Raw genomic sequence first — 25,544 nt, 5'->3', positions numbered from 1 at the left:
CAGAGGTTGAATAAAATCCGCCAAGCACAAAAAGCAGCTAAAAAATGTGTTAAAATTAGACAATACTGCCAATATGGATGGCCAGAATATGTTCCAGTCTCATCTTGAAACAATACTTCGGGCAATGCAAACATCTCAGTGTTGTGGATGACTTCCTAATTTATGATGAGAGGTTTTTCACACTAAGAGTCCTGACTTGAGATCCTTCAGAGCTGGGGTGGGTGTGGGGTGATGTAGGATAATATAAATAATGTATTTATGAGAGTTAAAGACTTGGGTGGAGATGTAGTATAAAGGGTTAATGTTATATATGTAAATATATAGTCTACATCATCAATGATGTAAGGTCACATGACAACGGAGCATGGCGAGAGATTATTCTATGTAGAGCCTCGCGCTGTGTCTATATTGTATATAATTAGTATAATGTTCAAAAAAAGGTGTTTACCAACAGTCTTGCCTCCAGCGTTATCTGCAAGTCTGGATCATGAACAACCCCATCTAAGACCCACAATGATGATAACAGATCAACTCAAGAAAACCTACAGATAATCTCCACCTTCAGGATTGCACTGCCAATGGCAGTCACAGAATCACAGAATTTTAATGGCACAGAAGGAGGCCATTTGGTCCATCTTGTCTACACCAGCTCTCCAAATGAGCATTATGACCTAGTGCCATTGCTCTGCCTTTTCCTCATACCCCTGCACATTGTTTCTATTCAAACAATCATCTAATGCCCCCTTGAATGCTCCAATTGAACCTGCCTCTTCCAGGCAGTATATTCCAGACCCAAACCACTTGTTGTTTGAATAAGTTTTTTCTCACATCACATTTGCTTCTTTTTCAAATCACTTTAAATCTGTAACCTATCTTTCTTGATCCTTTTAAGAGCAGGAACAGCTCCTCCTTACCTACTCTGTCCAGCTTCCTCATGATTTTGAACATCTCTATCAAATCTCTCAGTCCCCTTCTCTCCATGGAAACAGTCCCAACCTCTCCAATCTATCATCGTAACTGAAGTTTCTTATCCCTGGAACCATTCTTGTAAATGTCTTCTGCACTCTCTCCAATGTGTTCACATCCTTCCTATAATGTGGTGCCCAGAACTGTACACAATATTCCAGCTGAGGTCTAACGAGTGTTTAATATAAATTCAGCAAAACCTCCTTGCTGTGGTACTCTATGCCCCTATTAATAATGCCCAGGATACTATATGCTTCATTAACTGTTTTCTGCACCTGGCCTGCCACCTTCAATGATCTATACACATATGCACTCAGGGGCAGAATTTTGCCCTTGTCGGGCAGGCTTGGTGGGGGCAGGCGGGGGCGCTTGGGAAGCCGACTGCCACCTGCAATTGAGGCCGGAAGGCGATTTCACGCTGGTGGGCTAATTAAGGCTCGCCCAGCATGAAACGCGTGTGGCAGAGCTCAGAGCTGTCTGTGTGGTTGGGGGGAAGAGGGCGAGCGGGACGAGTGTGAACTTCGTGCATCCGCATGAGTGCATGCTTGATAATCTCCCTGAGGCACAGAATTGCCTCAGGGAGTTGAAGAGTTTAAAAAAAAAAAATGAAAAATGTTATAAAATATGACCCGCTCATGTCCATGTTCTTCCTACCAAGATGCATCACTTCACACTTCTCCGTCTTGAACTTCATCTGCCACCCATCTGCCCACACCACCAACTTGTCTATGTCCTTTTGAAGTTCTACACTATCCTCCTTGCAGTTTACAACATTCCCAAGCTTTGTAACATCCACAAACTTTGAAATTTTCCCCTGCACACCAAGATCTAGGTCATTAATATATATCAGAAAAAGCAATGGTCCCAATACTGACCCCTGGGGAACTCCACTACATACCTCTTTGCAGCCCGAAAAATATCCATTGACCATTACTTTCTGCTTCCTATTTTTCAGCCAATTTTGTATGCATGTTGCTACTATCCCTTTTATTCCATGAGTAATAACTTTGCTCACAAGTCTGTTGTGTGGCACTGTGTCAAATGCCTTTACTAAGTCCATGTACACCACATCAACAGCATTACCCTCATCGACCTTTTCTGTTACCTCTTCAAAAAACTCCAGCAAGTTAGTTAAGCACGATTTCCCCTTTAGATATCCATGCTGGCTCTTCCTTATCAACCCATATTTTTCCATGTGACTACTAACTTTATCCCGAATAATTGTTTCCAGAATCTTGCCCACTACTGAAGTGGCCCACCAGCCAAGGGCACAACTTTTAAACCTCATTATCTTTCCAGGCAACTTAGCAAACATCTGCAATATTCTCAAACTCTTCTGTCCACAGATTTACTGAAAAGGTGTCTGATGCATTATTCAGGAGGATCAACATTGTTTTTTCCTTTCTCATTTAATAGCAATGGCACAAAGAGAGACTCTCCAATTTTACCAAACAGCATGATAATCCTGACATTCATGTAGCCATCTAAGTCACTAGGCACTCACCAGTGGCCACCACAAATAGAAAGGGATGTAACTTCATCATTATACAACTGCCAATAAATACAATCACACAAATCAATGGCAGTTTCTTAGGAAGGAGTCACAATATTTTCATTTGAAGACAAGTATCTCTGTCAGGCTTACCCGAAGGCAAGGGAGATTGGAAAGCAATGGAAGCAATCATTTTCAGCCTTGGATAATGATACTATTACAATATCCATAGATACAAAAAAAGCGGAGATGAAACCAGGCCAATGAAGCTATAAGGAGCATCAGAGGTCATATAGTTAGCATCTTCAACAAGATACAGTTTGTGTTGTATTGCAATATGCATGGCGTAAGATTTATGAACGCTTAGGATGCAGTAGCAGAAAAAGGAACGGATTATGAGGAAACACTTTACAACATGTATAGTTGGGGAAACCACTTGGCATAGAAAATGTTTCAGTAGCTTTACCTTGCTAGCTTTCTTCAGCTTTGACATCTTCTGCTTTTTGGTCTTGTTGCATTAGTTGTTTCTGTGCTCCTTCACCTTGCTTTCTGCAGCTTGAGTTGCAGTGCACTATCACTAAATCCGCTGAAATGTAGTCAGGAATCCTCCAATGGTACAGGAATTTTCCAGGTCAAAACCATTTCTCTTGTGTTGCAGGTGAGAATGTAAGAATAGTTTCTGGAGTCTTTTAAAATGAGCCTCAACTTTATACCTTGTGTATGTAGGGATGAGGTACCTGCTGTTTGGATGGGAGGTTACACTGAACAAACTAAATATGCTAATTCTGAATTATGAGGTAAATGGCCATATGAGTACTGTTATGAGACATAGTTACAATACACCATTTAGTCAACTTGTGCACAAATTTCCAGACTGTGGTATATTTGAGATTTTACATTTTCTTTGTGGTTTTTACAGATATTTAGAAACGAAGAGTTAACAAAGTGAGCATTGGCCCTGTAGAAAGTGAGTCTGGGGAATTAATAATGGAAAATAAGAAGGCAGATGAATTAAACAGGTATTTTGCATTAGTCTTCACTATAGAGGACTCAAGTAACATCCCAGAAATAGCTGTAAATCAGGAAATGGAAGGGAGGGAGGAGATCAGGAAAATTACAATCACCAGAGAAGTGGTACTGAGTAAATTGTTGGAGCTGCAGGCTGACAAATCCCTGGATCCTGATGTACTTCATCCTAGGTTCTTAAAAGAATTGGCTAGTGAGGTAGTTGATGCATTGTTTTAATTTTCTAAAATTCCCTAGATTCGGAGAAGGTTCCAATAGTTTGGAAATAGCAAATGTAACCCCTTTATTCAAAAAGGAGGGAGACAGAAATTAGGAAACTACAAGCCAGTTAGCTTAACATTTGCCATAGGGAAAATGTTAGAAGCTATTATTAAAAATGTTATGGCAGGGCGCTTGGAAAAATTCAAGGTAACCAAGCAGACGTGATTTTGTGAAAAGGCGATCATGTTTAACCAATTTATTTGAAGAAGTAACATATGCTGTGGATAAAGGGGAACCAGTGGATATACTGCATTTAAATTTCCAGCAGGCATTTAATAAGATGCCACATCAAAGGTTATTAGAAAAATAAAAGCTCATGGTATAGGGGGTAACATATTGACATCAATAGAAGATTGGCTAGTTAACAGGAAACAGAAGGTAGGCATAAATGAGTCATTTTTTGGTTGGTAAGATGTAACAAGTGGTGTGCCACAGGGATCTCTTTACGATTTATGTAAATGATTTGAATGAAGGGACTGAAGGCCTGGTTGCTAAATTTGCTGATGACATAAAGATAGGTAGGATAGTAAGATGTGAAGAGGACACATGGAGGCTATAGATATAGATAGGTTAAGTGAGTGGGCAAAGACCTGACAAATGGAGTATAATGTGGGAAAGTGTGAAATTGTCCATTTTGGCAGGAAAAATAAAAAAGAAGCATATTATCTAAATGGTTTTGTAGAGCTCTCAGATTCGGAGGGATCTGGGTGTCCTAGTGCATGAATCACAGAAGGTTAGTAGGTAGGTACAGCAGGTAATTAAGAAAGCTAAGCTTTCACTTATTGTGAGGGGAATTGAATACAAAAGTAGGGAGGTTATGTTTCAGTTATACAGGGCATTGATGAGACCACATCTGGAATACTATATACAGTATTGGTCTCCCTATTTATGGAAGGATGTAAATGCATTGGAAGCACTTCAAAGAATGTTTACTAAACTAATGACACTTCTGCTTCTGGGGAAGAGTCATAAGTACTTGAAACGTTAACTCTTTCTTTCTCTCCACAGGTGCTGCCAGACCTGCTGAGTTTTTCCAGCAATTTTTGTTTTCGTTTACTAAACTAATGCCTGATTGGGTAGGGTGTCTTAGAAGAAAGGTTGGACAGGCTAGGCTTATATCCATTGGAGTTTAGAAGAGTACGAGTAGACTTATTTGAAACATAGAAGATCCTGAGGATCCTTGACAGGGTCGATGTGGAGAGGATGTTTCCTCTTGTGGGAGAATCTAGTATTGGGGTCACTGTTTAAAATTAAGGGGTTGCTCATTTAGGACAGAGATGAGGAGAAGTTTTTCCTCTCAGAGTGTTGTGAGGCTTTGGAACTCTCTTCCTCAATGGTGGTGGAAACAGAGTCTTTGAATATTTTTAAGGCAGAGGTAGATTTTTGATAAGCAAGACGGGAGTCTTGTTATTGGGGGTAGGCGCAAATGTGGAGTTGAGTTTATAATCAGATCAGCCATGAACCTATTGAATGGTGGAGCAGGTTCAAAGGGCTGAGTGGCCTACTCCTACTCCTAATTCATATGTTTGTATGATAGTTTCCCATAAATGGAACTTAAAACCCAGAAATTGAACCTCCTTTGTAAAGGTGCTTGCATATGTGCACAACCGACAGGATTAAAAACACAACTATTTGCAGCAATCTGTATACTGGCTTGGCATTTCTTCAGTCAGAAGTGCAAATTATTAAGTGTTATATTCCAGAAAACAAGTTTGTGAAGGATACAACTGAAACCAATCTTTACGCATTTTCATAAGCATTCATTTATATGGTTACAGATTACAAGCAAGCACCTTCTAACCCACCAACCACAGTTTAAGTCAATGCTTCTGTCTAGGGGCACAAATGAATCCACAATTAATGCCTAGTACCTGTGTACAATTAAACACAATTATCATAAAATTAACAAATTGGAGGCACAAACTTGATATAAAAAGAACAGAAGCTGTATAGATCAATGTTAAAATTGGCAGTTCTTCACCAATTACTTCAACTAAAACCAGAGGACCTAACTTTGCCTGTGCATATTCTGTCAAGCTGTTTAATTGCTTTTACACCAGTGAACTTGTTTTTTGATTCTGTCACAGGATGTAGGCATCGCTGGCTAGGCTATTATTTTTATTACCCATCCCTAATTGCTCTTTGGAAGATGTTGGTGAGCCATCTTCTTGAACTGCTGCAGTCCATGTGGTGCGGGTACACCCACAGTTCTGGTAGGGGGTTGGCTTAGGATTTTGACCCAGCCGCAGGAACGGCGATATATTTCCAAGTTAGGATGGTGAGTGGCTTGAAGGGGAATTTGCAGGTAGTGGGGTTCCCAAGCATTTGCTGCCCTTGTCCTTCAACATGTTAGAGTTTGCGGGTTTGGAAGGAGCTGTCAAAGGAGCCTTGATGAATTGCTACAGTGCATCTTGTAGATGGTACACACTGCTGCCACTTTGCATCGGTGGTGGAGGGAATGAATGTTTAAGGTTGTGGGTGGGGTGCCAATCAAGTGGGCTGCTTTGCCCTGGGTGGTGTCAAGCTTCTTGTGTGTTGTTGGAGTTGCACTCATCCAAGCAAATGAAGAGCGTTCCATCACACTCCTAATTTGAACCTTGTAGATGGTGGAATCAGGCTTTGGGGAATTAAGACGTGAGTTACTTTCTGCAGAATTCTCAGCCTCTGACATGTTCTTATAGCTACTGTATTTATATGGATGGTCCAGTTTAGCTTCTGGTGTATGATAATCCCCAGGATGTTGATTGTTCGGGATTCAGTGATGGTAATGCCATTGAATGCCGAGGGGAGATGGTTGATTCTTTCATGTTGAAGATGGTCATTGCATGTTACTTTCCACTTATCAGTCCAAGCCTGAATGTTGTCCAGGTCTTGCTGCATTTTTACATGGACTTCTGCAGTATCTGAGGAGTCATGAATGGTGCTGAACATTGCGCAATCATCAGCGAAAATCTCCACTTATGACCTTATGATGAAGGGAAGGTAATTGATGAAACAGACGATGGTTGGGCCTAGGACATTATCCTGAGGAACTCCTACAGCAATGTCCCGGGGCTGAGATGATTGACTGCCAACAACCACAACCATCTTCCTTTGTGCTAGGTATGACTGCAGCCAATGTAAAGTTTCCCTCCTCATTCCGATTGACTCCCGTCTTGCCAGTTCCTTGATGCCACATTCAGTCAAATGATGCCTTGAAGCCAAGGACAGTCACTCTCACCTCACCTCTGGAGTTCAGCTTGTTTGTCCAAATTTGGACTAAGGCTGTAATGAGGTCAAGAGTTGAGTGGCCCTGGTGGACCCCAAACTGAGCATTAGTGAGCACATTTTTGCTGAGTAAGTGCTGCTTGATAGCACTGTTGACGACCTCTTCCATCACTTCATTGACCATTGAGAGCAGACTGATGGGATGTTGATTGGTCAGGTTGGATTTCTCTGGCATTTTTTATTATGATCAGGACATACCTGGGCAATTTTCCACATTGCCGGGTAGATGCCAGTGTTGTAACTGGAAGAGCTTGGCTGGGAGAACGGCTAGCTCTGGAGCATCATTTTAAAAATAATGTATTAGTAATCCATTAGAAATGGTAATCAGAATAGGTCTTTTTATTAGTCTTAGCAGTGGCTTAGTGGGTTCGTTCTTGTTTCCGAGTCAGAAAGTTGTGGGCTGCAGTCCCTCTCCAGCGACTTGAGCACATCATTCAGGCATTACTGAGGGAGTTGCTGCATTGTCTGAGCTGCTGTCTTTTAGAAAGACTCCGACAACACAAAAGTAGGTAATTCATTCCAACATGATTGTGCCGGCCCTTTGTCAGAGTTATCCAATTTAGCTGGGGATGGTGTAGCATTTTCAAAGAGCTGTCACAGGTATGATGAGCTCCTTCTGTGCTGTATAATTCTAGGATTCTTATGTATAGTGTGGCTAACACACATCAGTCAGAGAAAAGATTTCCTCATGGTGTATTTTTAAAGATTGAGGGATACAATTTCTGACATAACTTTGGCATATGATTAGTGGAAATCCTCCAGAAACAGCATTAACAACTGATTTAACTATTTTTGTTGGGTTTACAGCAACCTTCTGCTGAAGTTACAGTGAGATATTGTGAGATAAGTTGCAGAAATTCCAGTCAGACATTGTAAAATACTTTGCCAACTTATGGAATGTTTTGTGAAATTGGATACAATTCTTAATCATGGACAATTTTTCACTGAAAATAATCTCTGATCATATCTGATGAAATGCAATCTTCTGTTTAACGAATGCTAATTTTTGGTGTGATCAGTGATCATTTGCTATGCAGTCATTAATTTCTCCGAAGTGTTAATGTATTCTGGCACCATTAATATTACAAGTCTTGGAGATATGTCCTGATCAGACCGCTAAATAATCTACATGTGCTGCTGACCGGATAACTTGTAAAAATCCAAGCTACTGAACAAGACAAAAATGATAATATAGTCTTCAAATATTATTTTAACACTTCAACGATCAGAAGGTTCAGGGAAATTCCTATTTCTGTATGTTGACCTATTGGGGAGAATTTTGAAACAATCATGTCAGCTGAAATGGTGGGACTTTCCGTGGGTTGGAAACCCATTGGAATCTGCAGCGGGCTCTGTATCCTGAACATTTTAACAGCATCCCGCTTCTGGATTTCCCAACCAATCAGAGAGCACAGGCAAGATGACAGACCAAAACTGTCAAAAAAAGGATTTCTAGTCACTCCAGCCTAGAGATAGCGCACCAAGAGGATCCAGGGCTCAGGAGGCCAAGGAGGTGATTGGCATGACACTTTCTGGTGCTAATCCCAAATTCTGCCTTTCCCAGTGTTCTGCTGTACAGCAATCGTACGGTCAACACCCCTTGGAGTCCTACTCATTCCTCTCTCCCCATCTGGACAGCCAAAACTTACCCTCATCCTTTTGCTCCCTAACATTCATGTCTCACAGTTACCCTTCACAAATGTTGGGGGATGAGGGTGGCACTCCAGTGATGACTGCTGTAAATACATGCCCACCTAGTCCACTGGGAAGGAGGCCTCTGTTCCAGAGGCTGAAGATATCAGCAACAATCTGCCTTGAAAGCTAGAAACTTGTGAGACCCTGGTGCACAAACATGTCAAGAGAGCTGAACCTCTGCCTGTAGACCATGTGTTGGGGGTGGGTGGGGGATGGGAGGGTCTCACCTCCTTGGAGCAGAATCACTGTGCCCCATCTTCTCTGCCCTGTGGAGCAGCATATGAGTGAGGAGAAGGCAGCTGGTGCCACTGATTTTCGTGCTGCTGCTGGTGCTGTTGGTGTTACTGTTCCTTTTGTTCCTTATCAGAGGTGTACGATGGAGTTGCATGAATTGTTCCCATGCCACATTGAAGGCTGGTGTCAGGGAAGTGCAGCTCAAGATAGAAATATAGAAGCATGGAAAATAGGAGCCGGAGTAGGCCATTCGGCTCCTTGAGCCTGCTCTGCCTTTCAATATGAACATGGCTGATTCTCTATCTCAACGCCATACTCCTGCTCTCTCCCCATAACTCTTGACACCTTAAGAATCTGGAAATCTATTTTCTTCTTAAATATATTCAGTGACTTGGCATCCATAGCCCTCTGTAATGGAGAATTCCATAGGTTCACCACCCTCTGAGCAAAGAGATTTCTCCTCATCTCAGTCCTAAATGATGGGGGAGCCTAGCACATCAGTGCGAAAGATAAGGCTGAAGCACTTGCTAAAATCTTCAGCCAGAAATGCCAGAGGTCCCCAGCATCACAAATGCCTGTCTTCAGCCAATTTGATTCACTCCATGTGATACCAAGAAATGGCTGAAGGCACTGGATATTGCAAAGGATATGGGCCCTGACAGTATTTTGGCAAGAGGACTGAAGACTTGTGCTCCAGAACTTACCACGCCCCTAGCCAAGCTGTTCCAGTACAGCTACAACACTGGCATCTACCCGGCTATGTGGAAAATTGCCCAGGTATGTCCTATACACAAAAAGCAGGACAAATCCAACCCAGCCAATTACTACCCCATCAGTAAAACTCTCCATCATCAATAAAGTGACCGAAGGACTCATCAACAATGCTATCTAGTGGCAGTTGCTTATCAATAACCTGCTCACTGATGCTCAGCTTGTGTTTGGCCAGGGCCACTCAGCTTCTGGCCTCATTACATCCTTGGTTCAAACATGGACAAAAGAGCTGAGCTCCAGAGGTGAGGTGAGAGTGACTGCTCTTGACATCAAGGCCGCATTTGACCGAGAGTGGCATCAAGGAGCCCTAGTAAAATTGGAGTAAATGGGAATAAGGGGGAAAACACTCTGCTGGTTGGAGTCATACCTTGTACAAAGGAAGGTTGTTGTGGTTGTTGGAGGTTGGTCATCTTAGCTCCAGGACATTACTGCTGGAGTTTGTCAAGGTAATGTCCTGGGCCCAACAATCTACAGCTGCTTCATCAATGACCTTCCTTCCATCATAAGGTCAGAAGTGGGGATATTTGCTGATGATGTTCAGCACAATTTGCAACTCCTCAGATACTGAAGCCGTCCATGTCCAAATGCAGCAAGACCTGAACAACATTCAGGCTTGGGCTGACAAGTGGCAAGTAACATTCGCGCCACACTCACAAGTGTGAGGCAATGACCTTCTCCAACAAGAGAGAATCTAACCATCGCCCCTTGATGTTCAATGGCATTACCATCACTGAATCCCTCAATATCAACATCCTGGGGGTGACCATTGACCAGAAACTGAACTGGACCAGCCATATAAATGCTGTGGCTACAAGAGCAGGTCAGATGCTAGGATTCCTGCCATGAGTAATTCGCTTCCTGATTCTCTAAAGCCTGACCACCATCTACAAAGCACAAATCAGGAGTGAGATGGAGAATGCTTCACTTGCCTGGATGAGTGCAGCTTCAACAGCACTGAAGAAGCCTGATACCATCCAGGACAAAGCAGCCTGCTTGATTGGCATCCCATCCACAAACATTCACTCCCTCTGCCACCGAAACACAGTAGCAGCAGTGTGTACAATCCACAAGATGTATTGCAGGAATTCACTAAGGCTCCTTAGACAGCACCATCCAAACCCACGATCACTACCATTTAGAAGGACAAGGGCAGTAGACACAAGGGAACACCACCACCTGGAAGTTCCCCTCCAAGCCACTCACCATCCTGACTTGGAAATATATTGCCATTCCCTCACTGTTGCTGGGTCAAAATCCTGAACTCCTTCCTTAACAGCACTGTGGATGTACCAACACCACATGGACTGTAGTGGTTCAAGAAGGCAGCTCACCACCACCTTCTCGAGAGCAATTAGGGATGGGCAATAAATGCTGGCCCAGCCAGCGAAGCCCCCAACCCATGAATGAATATTTTTTTAAAAATTGGCCTACCCTGTATCTTGAGACTGTGACCTCTTGTTTTGGACCCCCAGCCAGAGGAAACATCATCCCGGCACCCAGTCTGTCCAGCCCTATCACAATTTTATATGTTTCGATTGTAGGGGGTGGTGGTGTGTGTCAGCGTCACCTCTGACTTCTGAGCGGTTCGAATCGCTCCCATTCCCTGTGTTCTAGACCTTGAACTTATTTGGGGGTTGTGACAAAAAGCAGCAGACAACTGGTTTTGGTGCAAGAAAAAGGCTATGTTTATTGAAGTCACAAATGAACTTATAACATTAGGATTACACTGAGATTATACAGACTTACAAAGTACACTTAGTTAAGAATGGGGAACACACGGCATAATGAGGGAGAATCAAGCTACTAATCCCCTTACTCTTGTCCCACCCCCAAAACCTAACTAAATTGAACTAGGAGAGGTCAGGGATTATGCTCACCAATGAGGGTTCCTTGACAGTTCAAAATCCAGCCAGGTAAGCCAGTTGCAGTTTTGGGGTATGCTCTTTGTGTCCTCTGGGGCCTGCTGTCCCCACATGGTCCTGGTATGTAGAATCTTCAAAGGTTCTTCAGGAGGGTGCGGTTGTAGGTGGTCGATCTTCGTGGAGGGCTGCGGTTGTGGCCTTGTCTTCGGTTGAGCCTGTCACCCCGTGCCCCTCACCATGATGTTGCCTGCGGGCCTGCAAACCTCCAGATCTCCTTCCTCCACTTGGCTCAGCTCCCTGCTTAAACTCAGCTTCAACTGCTTCCAACTGCTCACTGCTCTGTGTCAGCTTTCAAAACTGCTCACTTCAGATCTCCTGGTCCAGTTAAACTGTTTTTTTTTAAATTTCTTATCTCAATCCAAATCAAGGTTAGTTCTTTGTTTGATTTTGGTGGGCTTCCCCAGGTGATTGTTGTCTCGTTGTTTTTAATGGGCTCGCATGATGTTTATCATTGTCTCCTGCCCCCATAATTAGTCTTGAACTGAAAGCCATTGTATGTGTGGAGTATTGATGGGTTCGCATAATTGCATTGATTGTGGTCTTCCTGTCCCTGTAGTTAGTAGCGATTATTTATGCAAGATTTTGATGGGCTTTCGTTTCGTGTTGATTGTTTAAAGGGAAGAATGCGTATTCTGTCTCCTCTCGTTGTCTGGTTTCAGGTAAAAGTTCACATGTCATATCCTTGTTGATGAAATGAAAAATGTGGGAATTTTGAGAACCCTTCAGATAAGATCCCTTTTCATTCTTCTAGTCTCCAGTGAATACAGGCCTAGTTGGCCCAATCTCTCCTCATGTGAAAATCCTGCCATCCCAGGAATCAGTCACTACACTCCCTCTGTGGCAAGTATATCCTTTCTTAGGTAAGGAGACCAAAACTGCACACGATAGATGAGTGAAGTGCAAGACAGATCAGCTGGAAATCACCTGTTAAGCAATGAAGGCATATACTCAGAAGAAATGCCATGAACAGCTATTCAGTTTCACTGATCAAAAGCTTCCCAACCTGTCAGTTTCATTGAAGAAGCTCTTCCTGCTGCGTACTCGCCTGGTTGATATTGGTGGGTTGCTGACAGCTCAGGAGTTGGTGTAAACCCAGAATGGTCTGTTAAAGCAGCAGTCAATGACCTAGTTACATATTACAATTACTAACTTGACAGTTCTACTGGTAGGTTGGGATCCCCGCTCATTCGCAAACCTGCCCCAATGAAACATGGAAGTATGCATGATAATCGTGACCCAATGTCACTTTCAGGGGATTTAAGTCCCTGCACACAACCAAACCCACCTTCCCTTGGCAGTTAAAGTCCTCACCATTGTGTTTGTTTTGAGTTTATGGCCTAAATTTTTTGGATGGTGGGGTTTCCCTTCCGAGAGTGCCGTGCAGCCATTTCACACTTGAATGAGCATCAAATGACTGCAGGTGGGACTTCCACCCCTCGCTCAGAAGGAAGCCCCACATTAGAGAGCTGCCAGTCAATCTGATTGGCCAGCAGCTCTCCAGCCCCTGCATCAACAAGAGCTGCATTGGGACTGAAGAGGAACTTCAGCAAGATGCCTGAACCTAGTTGAATGTTCAGGGTAATGTGGCAAACTGGCTTTGTAACAGGAAACAAAGGGTAATGGTTGATGGATGCCCTTGCGAATAGAAAGTTGTCTCAAATGGTGTTCCACAGGGCTCGGGGTTGGGACCCTTGCTGTTTGTGTTATATATTAATGATTTGGACGTGAACAGTGTGGGGGGTGGGGGTGCGGGGAGGGGGGGCACGATTGGGAAATGTGCAGACGACACAAAGATTGGCCAAGTAGTGGATAGTGTAGAAGATAGCAATAATCTCCAAAACGATATAGATGGGTTGGTGGAGTGGGCGGTAAAGTGGCAGATGGATTTTAACATAGAGAAATGTGAGGTCGTACATTTAGGGAGGTCAAACAGTTACAGGGATTACACAATAAAGGGGAATATACTAAGAAGGGTAGATGAAGTGAGAGATCTTGGCGTGCAAGTACACAGGTCCCTGAAGGCATCAGTTCAAGTAGACAGGTTGTAAAGAAGGCACATGGAATGCTCTCCTTCACTGGCAGAGGTATAGAATATAAAAGTAAGGATATAATGTTGGAACTGTATAAAACACTGATGAGGCCACAACTGGAATAATGTGTGCAGTTCTGGTCGCCACATTACAGGAAGGATGTAATAGCTCTGGAGAGAGTGCAGAGGAGGTTTACAAGAATGTTGCCAGAGTCAGAAAAATGTAGCTACGAGGAGAGATTGGATAGGTTGGGGTTATTTTCCTTAGAACAAAGAAGGCTGAGAGGAGACTTGATTGAGGTGTACAAAATTATGAGGGGAATAGATAGAGTGGACAGGATAAAATTGTTTCCCTTGGTGGAGAATTCTAGAACCGGGGGCATAGATTCAAGATAATTGACAGAAGGTGTAGGGGGGACATGAGGAAGAACTTTTTTATGTAGCGGGTAGTGGGTGTCTGGAATTTGCTGTCCAAGTTGGTGGTAGAGGCAGAAACTCTAAACTCTTTTAAAAAGTACCTGGATCTGCACCTTAAGTGCTGTAAGCTGCAGGGCTATGAGCCGGGTACAGGAAGGTAGGATTAGAAAGGGCACCTGGGTGTCCTCGGGCTGGCATGGACAAGATGGGCCGAATGGTCTCCTTCTGTGCTGTAACTTTTCTATGGTTCTATGGTTCTAAGTCCCGGGACCAGAGGTGAAGGTAGGTTTAAGGGGTCCCAGGATGGGGAATGTAGGGAAGGCTTGGGTGGAGTGCAAAAGGGGCAATTGAGGTGTCGGGGGAGAGGTCAGTGAGTGGGAGTTGAAGGGAGGTCCAGCAGCCACTGGACCTTAAAGGGCTATGGGCCGAGTGCAGGAAGGTAGGATTAGAAAGGGCACTTGGGTGTCCTCGGGCTGGCATGGACAAGATGGGCTGAATGGTCTCCTTCTGTGCTGTAACTTTTCTATGGTTCTATGGTTCTAAGTCCCGGGACCAGAGGTGAAGGTAGGTTTAAGGGGTCCCAGGTTGGGGAATATAGGGAAGGCCCACTGTCAAAAAGCCACTTAAGGGCCTCAAATGGGGCAAAGGCGGCTATCCTGTCTGAGGCCTTGCTTGCTCCAGCGTAGAATCGCTATGTGGCCTGGGCAGGCAGGAACCCAGGGGGAATCCCGTTCCTTCAATTTCACACTCCGCCCCATGCCTAAAAACCTGCCCATGGTGGGGAGTGTGAAATTCAGGCCTATGTACAGTGGCACTATAGTAAACATTGATACTACAACAATGGAGTTATTCAAAGATTAACAATGGACCTAACACTGTAGCTATAACTGTAACCTGCTGCAACAAGAACATAAAACTCAATTTTGTACAAAAATTTAAAATACTTCACTTATACTCACTCTACTGAATTATTTCTTTGTTTTTCAGGTACGTTCAAAAAGCCAAAGTGATCCAATGGATGACATATCACCTGACAAGACAATTAGATCTCAACAAGGAACTGTTGTTCAACATTCACAACTTTACAAAGAACAAAAGTGTTAGTGGTATCATTTGTTTAACCTGCTCTTCAATAAGATCTTTAAATACAGATTACATGGTGCAGGCTGAGACTTGCTAGGCAAAATTTTAACTCCCTCTGCTCAGTGGAAACCAGGTAACCAGAAACCAGGAAACAGGAGGTAAAATCCAATTTTAATGCCTCTGTGTTCTAGGATACCTAACTGAATCAGGATGTTCATGAACAAATATAAAAACTTGCACTGTAACACCATTAGGATGGCAATATAATTTTAACTATCTACTCAGTGGAACACCTGTCACAGTAAAACCTGGTGGACACCCAGCGGACGCCCTGCAAATTTAAAACCTATTTTTGTGGAGTCATGTGGAGCAGTGGTGCTCCTCTGGAACTCACAAGGAATATTTGGGCTGCTGCAGCTGGTTGCGCCACCATCATTACCCCAACCTTTGCCTCATTAAACCTTAATGACATCCCCCATTGGAAACTTGTGTGTCCGGCAGGTTGATGTGATGCGTCTGGTGTGAGGGTGAAGAGAGTTAGCATGCTTTCTGCTTCTGTGTGCTAGCTTTCTTCTATTTTCAGTAGACAGCCTCCTCATTGGCAGGTCCTCAGTTGTGTCTCCTTGTGGCAATGCACAGAAACTGGGTCCCTTGTGGCCCCAGGATAAAGCTTCAGAGGAACTTGGAGGAGGTTTGGTCCCTATACATGCAGTGTGCAGGCCCACGGGAATGTGGGCATGCTTCAGCACTCATGAACCAAATTTCCAGCTATGGACGGATAGCTCCACTGCCTTATGATTACGGCAGGAGAGTTGAAGGCTCAGGGAGTAAACCCTGGCGAGGAATTCTGGAGTGGATCCTAAAGGTAGACTGATGTCTAAAGATGTCATCTTTCCATCAACTTCCTCTGCAACCAAACTGGTGCTAAACGTAGTGCCTTGTATTCTTTGGTACTCAATCGGGGAGGTCAAGAGGGGGAAGCTAATATTTTCGCAGCCTTAGGTTTCCTTAGACTTTGCTCAGACTTGTGCCTGAGAACATTCGAGTTTTGCTGCAGAGTGCTAACACAAATGGGAAACAGCAGTTACTGGTGATAAGCCTAACTCAATTGGCGTAAAGAACATGCATTACAGACTGTTTCTGATGGAGAGAGGGACCATTGTGTCCCACTGGTCAGCCACTGTCCACTTCAGGTTGCGTAGTGCCCGGCTAGTAAGATGCTGACCCACCATGGTCTATTTGCTTCAATGGGTGCTTGGAACTTTGAGTGTATGCTCAACATAGTGTACTGAATCTATTGCACCGGTGAACAAACAAAGCAAACAAAAAGAAGGAAGATGCCAACTCTTGGATTGGCAAGCTAGAATGTCAGGACCATGTCTATGTGATTGTTAGATGACTTGCAGCTGGCCGATAAGACATGTAAGACCGCTGTGATCAACATGGATCTTGATAGGCTGAACATTGACATGGCTTCTCTACAAGAGAACAGGTTTATCGAGAGCAGATCAGTGAAAGGAAAACATTATGCATTCATCTGGCAGGGGAAGAGTTCAGAGGAAACATGTGAGTGAGGTGCTGGCTTCAGTGCTCTCGATGATAGAACTGCCTCGCCTCCCACAAATGCTTCAGAATGTGTCCTCTCCATCCACTCATCAACTCAAACCAGTTAACCTCATGAGTATCTATGCTCCAATGCTGTACTCAACTAGAGAGCCAGAAGATCAACTTTATGTGGATCTCACCAAAGGCATTTGACCATGTGAGCAGAGGTGGTCTCTTTAAGCTGCTGGACAAAGTTGGCTGTCTGCCAAAGCTGCTCTCCTTTACCATGACAATATGATGAGTAAGGTCAGCTATGACTGGGTAACATTGGAACCCTTTGAGATCCACAGTGGGCTCAAAAAGCTTGTGTTTTTGCATCAACACTCTTTGGCTTATTCTTCTCTTTGCTGCTGTCATATGCCTTCAATCCATCTACAGAAAGTATCTATTACATACTGGAACTGATGGAAAATTGTTCAACCTAAGATCCAAAACAAGGTGCATTAAGTCCTCATCAGACATTTGCTTTAAGCTGACAGTGCCGCACCAGCATTCCATACTGAGGAACATCTTCAGTCACAGATGGAAAGACTCTCTCACATTGTAAAGAGTTTGGTTTGACCATCAGCACGAGGAAGACAAATGTCATGGTCCAAGATGTTGCCATACTGCCATCCATTAGCATGGACAATGTGACTGTGAAGATTATTGATAGCTTCACATATTTAGGCTCCACAATCACCAGCAATTGTCACTTGATGCTAAAATCAACACATGCATCGCAAAAGCTGCAGCTGTTATGTCCAAGCTGGGTAAGAGAGTGTAGAACAACAACAACCTGACTGAGAACACCAAACTTCAAGTTTACCAGGCCTGCATCATCAGTGCACTCCTCGGTAGTGGTGAGACCTGGACAACATATGCTAGGCAGGAGAAATGGTTAAACGGTTTCCATCTTCGCTGTCTCAGATGTATCCTCGGCATCTCTTGCCAGGACAAAATCACCAACTCAGAGGCCCTGGAGTGTGCTAACTCCATCATTGCTAAGCCAACAACGTATGTGTTGGCTAGACCTTGTTAATTGGATAAATGATGGCTGCATATCTAAGACCTTCCATACGGTGAGCTGGTTACTGGGTCATGATCACATGGACGTTCAAATTTCTGCTACAAGAGCACATGCAAGTAGGATATGAAGATGCCAGACATTGACACGGACAATGGGGAGGCAGTCGCTGATGGCTGTGACGTCTGGAGGCTGACTGTTTTGAAGGGCTTTGGAAGAGGTGAGCAGAAATGAAAATCTCAGCTGGTCAAGAAGAAGGCTCAGAGAAAACAGAGGCCAGTGAATCCTGCCCCTCCTCAGTCCACTGTCTTGCTATGCAGCAAATGCTGCAGAGAGTGACATTCCAGAGTGGGGCCCCTGAGCCACATTGGGTGATGCTTAACATAGAGTTGACCACCATGGTGCAACTATCATCTTATGAGATGGAGGCCTGCCTGAATGCCAAGCAGGTATATTCTGGACGCCTTTATCTTCACAGGCTGGTGAGCTGGCCTTTTTGGGCTACTGGCTAGTAAATCACCAGGTATGATAGTTAGTTGTTATGATAGTATACTAAGAACCCAATTTGTGGACATGTAGACCCTAGTCTTTCTGTTCTTGCGTCTCACTTGAGAATTATACCCTGTATTTTATATTGCCTCTCTCTGTTCTTCCTACCAAAATGAATCACTTCACATTTCTCTGCATTAAATTTTACCTGTCACTTGTCTGCACATTCCACCAGCCTATCTATGTCTTTTTGAAGTCTATCATTAGCCTCCTCAGTTTCCAATACTTCCAAGTTTTGAAATTATGCCCTGTAGACAACCATTTAGGTAATTTTATTTTTATTATTCATTCATTGGATGTTGGCCTTTCGGATTAGGCCAGCATTTATTGCCCACCCCTAGTGGTCCTTGAGAAGGTGGTGGTGAGCTGCCTTCTTGAACTGCTGCAGTGTGGTGTAGGTACACCCACAGTGCTGTTAGGAAGGGAGTTCCAGTATTTTGACCCAGCAACAGCCGGTCTGTCAGCATCTGTGGAGAGAGAAACGGAGTTAATATTTCAAGTCAAATATGAATCTTCTTCAGAATGGAACACTCATTTCCAGTGGATAATTTTCTAAAACAAAAATCCCAAAATAATCAGGTAATGGAAAAAAATCTGATCAGTTCGGAAAAACAGTAACCAACATGCTGCAGAGGCATTTGCATGTGTACAGAAATAAAAACAAGGGTTGTGTCTCAATAACTAACACAAGGCCCTTCTTTAGGTACAAAAATAGGTTTTGATTTTTTAAAATTTGTTCTTTAACAGGATGTGGGCATCACTGGCCAGGCCAGCATTTATTGTCCACCCCTAGTTGCCTTTGAGAAGGTGGTGGTGAGCTGCATTCTTGAATCGCTGCAGTCCATGTGGTGTACCTATGTAGGTACACCCACAGTGCTGTTAGGAAAGGAGTTCCAGGATTTTGACCCAGCAACAGTGAACGGCAATATATTTCCAAGTCAGGATAGCGTGTGACTTGGAGGGGAACTTCTTGGTGATGGTTCCCATCTTTCTGCTGCCCTTGTCCTTCTAGATGGCAGTGGTCATGGGTATGGAAGGTGCTATCTAAGGAGCCTTGATGAATTCCTACAGTGCATCTTATAGATGGTATACACTACTACCACTGTGCATCGGTGGTGGAGGGAGTGAATGTTAGTGGATGTGGTACTAATCAAGCGGGCTACTTTGTCCTGGTCAGTATCAAGCTTTTTGAGTATTGTGGGAGCTGCACTCATCCAGGCAAGTGGGGAGTATTCTATCACACTCCTGACTTTTGCCTTGTAGATGGTGGACAGGCTTTGGGGTGGTCAGGGGGTGAGTTACTCATCGCAGGATTCCTAGCTTCTGACCTGCTCTTGTAGCCACAGTAGTTATATGGCTAGTCCAGTTCAGTTTCTGGTCAATGGTAATCCCCAGGATGTTGATAGTGGGGAATTCAGAGTTGGTAAAATCATTGAACATCAAGGGGCAATGGTTAGATTCTCTCTTGTTGGAGATGGTCATTGCCTGGCACTTGTGTGATGCGAATGTTACTTGCCACTTGTCAGCCCAAGCCTGGATATTGTCCAGGTCTTGCTGCATTTGGACATGGGCTGCTTCAGTATCTGAGGAGTCGCGAATGGTGCTGAAAATTGTACAATCATCAGCGAACATCCCCACTCTGACCTTATGATGGAAGGAAGGTCATTGATGAAGCATCTGAAGATAGTTGGGCCGAGGACGCCACCCTGAGGAACGCCTGCAGTGATGTCCTGGAGCTGAGATGACTGACCTCCAACAACCACAACCATCTTCCTTAGTGCTAGGCATGACTCCAACCAGTGGAGAGTTTTGCCCTTATTCCCATTGATGCCAGTTTTGCTGGGGCTCCTTGATGTCACACTCGGTCAAATGTGGCCTTGATGTCAAGGGCAGTTACTCTCACCTCACCTCAGGAAATCAGCCCTTTTATCCATGTTTGAACCAGGGCTGTAATGACTTTAGGAGCTAAGTGGCCTTGGCAAAACCCAAACTGGGCATCAGTGAGCAGGTTATTGCTAAGCAAGTGCCACTTGATAGCACTGTTGATGAGCCCTTCCATTATTTTTGCAATGATCGAAAGTAGACTAATCAGGTGGTACCAGTGTTGTAGCTGTACTGGAACACCTTGGCTAGGGGTGCAGCAAGTTCTGAAGCACATGTCTTCAGTACTATTGCTGGTATATTGTCAGGGCCCATAGCCTTTGCACTATCCAGTACCTTCAGCCATTTCTTGATATCATGTGGAGTGAATTGAATTGGCTGAAAGACTGGCATCTTTGATGCTGGGGACTTCCGGAGGAGGCCGAGATGGATGATCCGCTCGGCGCTTCTGGCTGAAGATTGTAGCAAATGCTTCAGCCTTATATTTTGCGCTGATGTGCTGGGCTCCTCCATCATTGAGGAGTGGGATATATATACAATATAACATATCTAAAGAAAAATAGTGGTCCCAGTGTCAACCTCTGGGGAGCCCCACTGTATACCATCCTCCAGTCTGAAAAACAAACATTCACCACCATGTTCTGTTTCCTGTCATTCAGCCAATTTCGTATCCATGGTGCCACTTTCACTTTTGTTCCATGGGCTTCAACTTTGCTAACAAACGCATTATATTGCTCTTAATCAAATGCCTTTTGGAAGTCCATGTACACCACATCAAATGTGGTGGTGACTCTCATCAGCCTTCACTACCTCATCAAAAAATTCAATCAAGCAGGATAAACACAATTTGCCTTTAACAAATCCATTATGGTTTTCCTCAATTAATCAAGTGTTTTCCAAGTGATTGTAATTTTGTCCCAGCTTATCGTTCGTAAAATATTTCCCACCATCAAATTTAAACTGATTGACATGTAATTGAGGGGTTTATCCTTACACTCTTTTTTCAATATGGTGCCATTTGTAATTCTTAGGATTAGAAGTTCATGGTCAGTGCCTCTGCAATTTCCATCATTACTTGCCTGAACATCCTCAGATGCATTCCATCTGGCCCTGGTCACTTGTAAAATTTAAGTACAGACATCGTTCTAATAACTCCTCTTTATCAATTGCCAACCATCCAGTATCTTAGCTACTTCCTCTTTACTATGAATTTGATAGTATTTTTATCTTTGGTAAAGACAGATGCAAACTGTACATTTAATGCCTCAGCTTGCATGCATCTGTTCCATTTTTAGTCCTTATTTGGCCCCAGTCCTCTTCTTACTACTCTTTTAGTATTTGTATGCCTATAGAAGACTTTTGGATTCTCTTTCATGTTAGCTGTCAAGGTCTTCTCATTCTTACTCTTTGCCTCTTTTATTTTCTTCTTCATTTTCCCCCTGAGCTGCCTATATTCAGTCTGGTTCTCTTTAGTATTATCAACCTGACATCTATCATATGCCTCTGAGCTGTTAACTTAAAATAAAAAACAAACAATTCTTTGGGTCTCTAGGCTATAATCCTGCCCTGATCCTCCAGATGAGAGGCCCACTGCTCCCATTTGGTGACCTCCTACACCAGGCCCTCCTAGACATAATATCTTCTGAGCCTGCTCCTGCGACTGCAAGTTCAGAAAGGCAAACATTTCCAATGAGAGTGGTCCCTGTCCCTGGACAAGGATGAGCTGAAATAAAAGCAAAATATTGCAGATACTGGAGATCTGAAATAAAAACAGAAAGTATTGGAAAAACTCAGCCGGTCTGTCAGCATCTGTGGAGAGAGAAACGGAGTTAATATTTCAAGTCAAATATGAATCTTCTTCAGAATGGAACATTCATTTCCAGTGGATAATTTTCTAAAACATAAATCCCAAAATAATCAGGTAATGGGAAAAAATCTGATCAGTTGGGAAAAACAGTCACCAACATGCCCAGAGCTGCAGACACATTTGCATGTGTACAGAAATAAAAACAAGGGTTGTGTCTCAATAACTAACACAGGGCCCTTCTTTAGGTACAAAAATAGGTTTTGATTTTTTAAATTTGTTCTGTAAGAGGATGTGGGCATCACTTGCCAGGCCAGCATTTATTGTGCACCTCTAGTTGCCCTTGAGAAGGTGATGGTGAGCTGCATTCTTGAACCGCTGCAGTCCATTTGGTGTACCTATGCAGGTACATGCACAGTGCTGTTAGGAAAGGAGTTCCAGGATTTTGACCCAGCAACAATGAAGGAACAGCAATATATTTCCAAGTCAGGATAGCGTGTGACTTGGAGGGAAACTTCCAGGTAGTGGTGTTCCCATGCATCTGCTGCTGTTGTCCTTCTAGGTGGTCGAGGCCATAGGTTTGGAAGGTGCTGTTGAAGGAGCCTTGGTGATTTGCTGCAATGCATCTTGTAGATGCTACATACTTTGTCATTGTGCATCTGTGGTGGTGGGAGTCAAGGTTTATTGTGGTGGGTGGGGTGCCAATCAAATGACTGCTTTGTCTTAGATGGTGTTGAGCTCCTTGAGTGTTGTTGGAGCAGCACTCACCCAGGCAAGTGGAGGTTAAGAGTTCGTCTCCACAGAATTCCCAGCCTCTGACCTGCAATTGTATTCACAGTATTTATATGGTTGATCCAGTTCAGTTTCTGGTCAGTGTTGGTCTCCTGGCTTGATAGTAACCCCAGGATGTTAATAGTGGGGATTTAGTGATGGTAATGCCATTGAATGTCTAGGCAAGATGGTTAGATTCTCTCTTGTTAGAGATCGTCATTGCTTGGTTCTTGAGTGGTGTGAATGTTACTTGCAACTTATCAGTCCAAGCCTGAATGTTGTCCTGGCTTGCTACATATGATCACAGACTGCTTCAGTATCTGAGGAATCATGAATAGTGCTGAACATTGTGCAATTATCAGTGAACATCCCCACTTCTGACCTTATGATGGAAGGAAGGTCATTGATAAAGCAGCTGAAGATGGTTGGGCCTAGGACACAAGCCTGAGGAACGACTGCAGCAATGTCCAGGGACTGAGATGAGTGACCGCCAATAACCACAACCATCACAACCATCTTCGTTTTTGCTCATATGACTCCAACCAGTGGAGAGATTTCCCCTTGATTCCAATTGACTCCAGTTTCACAATGGCTCCTTGGTCGAATACTGCCTTGATGTGGGGGACCTTCGGAGATGGATCACCCACTTGGCACTTCTGGCTGAAGATGGCTGCAAATGCTTCAGCGTTGTCTTTTGCAGAGATGTGTTGGGTTCCCCTGTAATTGAGGATGGGAATATTTGTGGAGACATCTCCTCCAGTGAGTTGTTTAACTGTCCACTACCATTCACAACTGGGTGTGACAGGACTGCAGAGCTTAGAACTGACCTGTTGGTTGTGGGATCATGTAGCCCTGTTTAGCGCATGCTTCTTCTGCTGTTTAGCATAGAAGTAGCCCTGTGTTGTAGCTTCACCAGGTTGACACCTCATTTTTAGGTATGTCTGATGCTGCTCCTGGCATGCCCTCCTGCACTCTTCGTTGAGCCAGGATTGGTCCCCCGGCTTGATGGTAATGGTAGAGTGGGGGATATGTCGGGCCATGAGATTCCAAAATTTGGTTGTATACAATTCTGCTGCTGCCAATGGTCCACAGTGTCTTTTGGGTGCTCAGTTTTGAGTTGCTAGATCTGTTTGAAATCTAACCCACTTAGCATATTTGTAGCACCACTCAATATGATGCAGGGTATCCTCAATGTGAAGGAGAGACTTCATCTCCACAAGGACTGTGTGGTGGTCACTCCTGCCACTATTGTCATGGGCAGATGCATCTGTGACAGAAAGATTAGTGAGGATGAGGTCAAGTGTGTTTTTCCCTCATGTTGGTCTCCTCATGATGTGCTGCAGACCCAGTCTCGCAGCTATGTCCTTTAGGTCTTGGCCAGCCCGGTCAGTAGTGGTGCTACTGAGCCACTCTTAAGTACATTATGTGCCTTCACCACCCTTAGTGCTTCCAAATGGTATTCAACATGGAAGAGTACTGATACATCAGTTGAAGGGGGACGGTGAGTGGTAACCAGCAGGGGGTTTTCCTTGACCATGTTTGACCATGAGACTTCATGGAGCCTGGCGTCATTGTTGAGGATTCCCAAGGCAACTCCCTCCGATTGTATACCACTGTAGCACTACATCTGGTGGGTCTGTCTTGAGGGTGGGACAGGACATTCCCAGGGATGGTGATGGTGATGTCTGGGACATTGTCTGTAAGGTATGATTCCCTGAGTATGACTATGTCAGGTTGTAGCTTGACTAATCTATGGGACAGCTCTCCCAATTTTGCACAAGTCCCCAGATGTTAGTAAGGGGGACTTTGCAGGGTCAACAGGGCTGGTTGCACCATTACCATTTCTGGCGAGTTCCATGCCAGTTGGTCTATCCACTTTCATTCCTTTTAGGCTTTGTAGTGGTTTGATATGGTTGCTTGCACTAGCAAGATGGCATTTAAGAGTTAATTGCATTGCTGTGGGTCTGGAGTTACATGTAGGCCAGGCCAGGTAAGGATGGCAGATTTCCTTCCCAAAAGGGGCATCAATGAACCAGATGGATTTTTACAACAATCAACAATTGTTATATGGTCATCATTGGACTAGCTTTTAATTCTATATTCATTAATTGTATTTAAATTCTATCAGCTGCCTTGGTGGGATTTGAACTTGTGTCCTCAGAGCATTAGCCTGGGCCTCTGGATTACTAGTCCAGTGACATTACCACCACCGTCACCCCATTGTGCTAATTCCAGTGCTAATTGCAGACCAAATATTGTTTAGTGAAAGTGTGCTTATTTAATGTAGCTATGCCTTCTGTTACAGGTTACAAATGTACCTTCAACATTTTGAGTTTGAGCTGATACACCTGTCCATCTTTCATTTTATTGTAGGAGAGAGATTCTGCAAAACTGAAGTGTCTGCTTTCTGTTCTTCCTCATTTACGAAGCACACATGAGACTGCAATGGTAATAGCATAATGTGACATTGACAGAATTCTAATTGCTAATGAACTATAAACCTATTGAAGTTCACATTTCAAACACTATGATTGAGATGAATATGAAAGTTTTGCAACTCTTAGCAAGTTCTTTCAATCTTTGTGTAAACTTAATACTCAGAGGGCACAAAATGTTTAATAAGTGATTAATATTTGATGCCTGTGATTGAACGATGTGATGGGCCTTTGAGCTTTACATAAAAATAAACTCCAAGTATAACAAGAGTCCTTATCCATGAATCCCAAAAGATTAACATACAAGTTCAACAGGTAATAGGGAAGGCA

General features: G+C 43.7%; 1 protein-coding gene across 1 annotated transcript in view; it reads left to right on the top strand.

The window, feature by feature from the left end:
- LOC121284562 (cyclic nucleotide-binding domain-containing protein 2-like) overlaps positions 1–25,544 on the top strand; it is a 94,705-nt gene that overhangs the window by 17,969 nt on the left and 51,192 nt on the right. The window contains exons 3-4 of the mRNA XM_041200041.1: positions 15,068–15,179; positions 25,153–25,227. Coding sequence (XP_041055975.1) covers positions 15,068–15,179; positions 25,153–25,227 — 187 coding nt within the window. The remainder of the gene's footprint in view (positions 1–15,067; positions 15,180–25,152; positions 25,228–25,544) is intronic.

Source organism: Carcharodon carcharias, chromosome 1, assembly GCF_017639515.1.
Source record: "Carcharodon carcharias isolate sCarCar2 chromosome 1, sCarCar2.pri, whole genome shotgun sequence".
NCBI lineage: Eukaryota > Metazoa > Chordata > Chondrichthyes > Lamniformes > Lamnidae > Carcharodon > Carcharodon carcharias.
The sequence above is the reverse complement of the archived record's forward strand: the minus strand, read 5'-3'. Positions and strand labels throughout refer to the sequence as shown.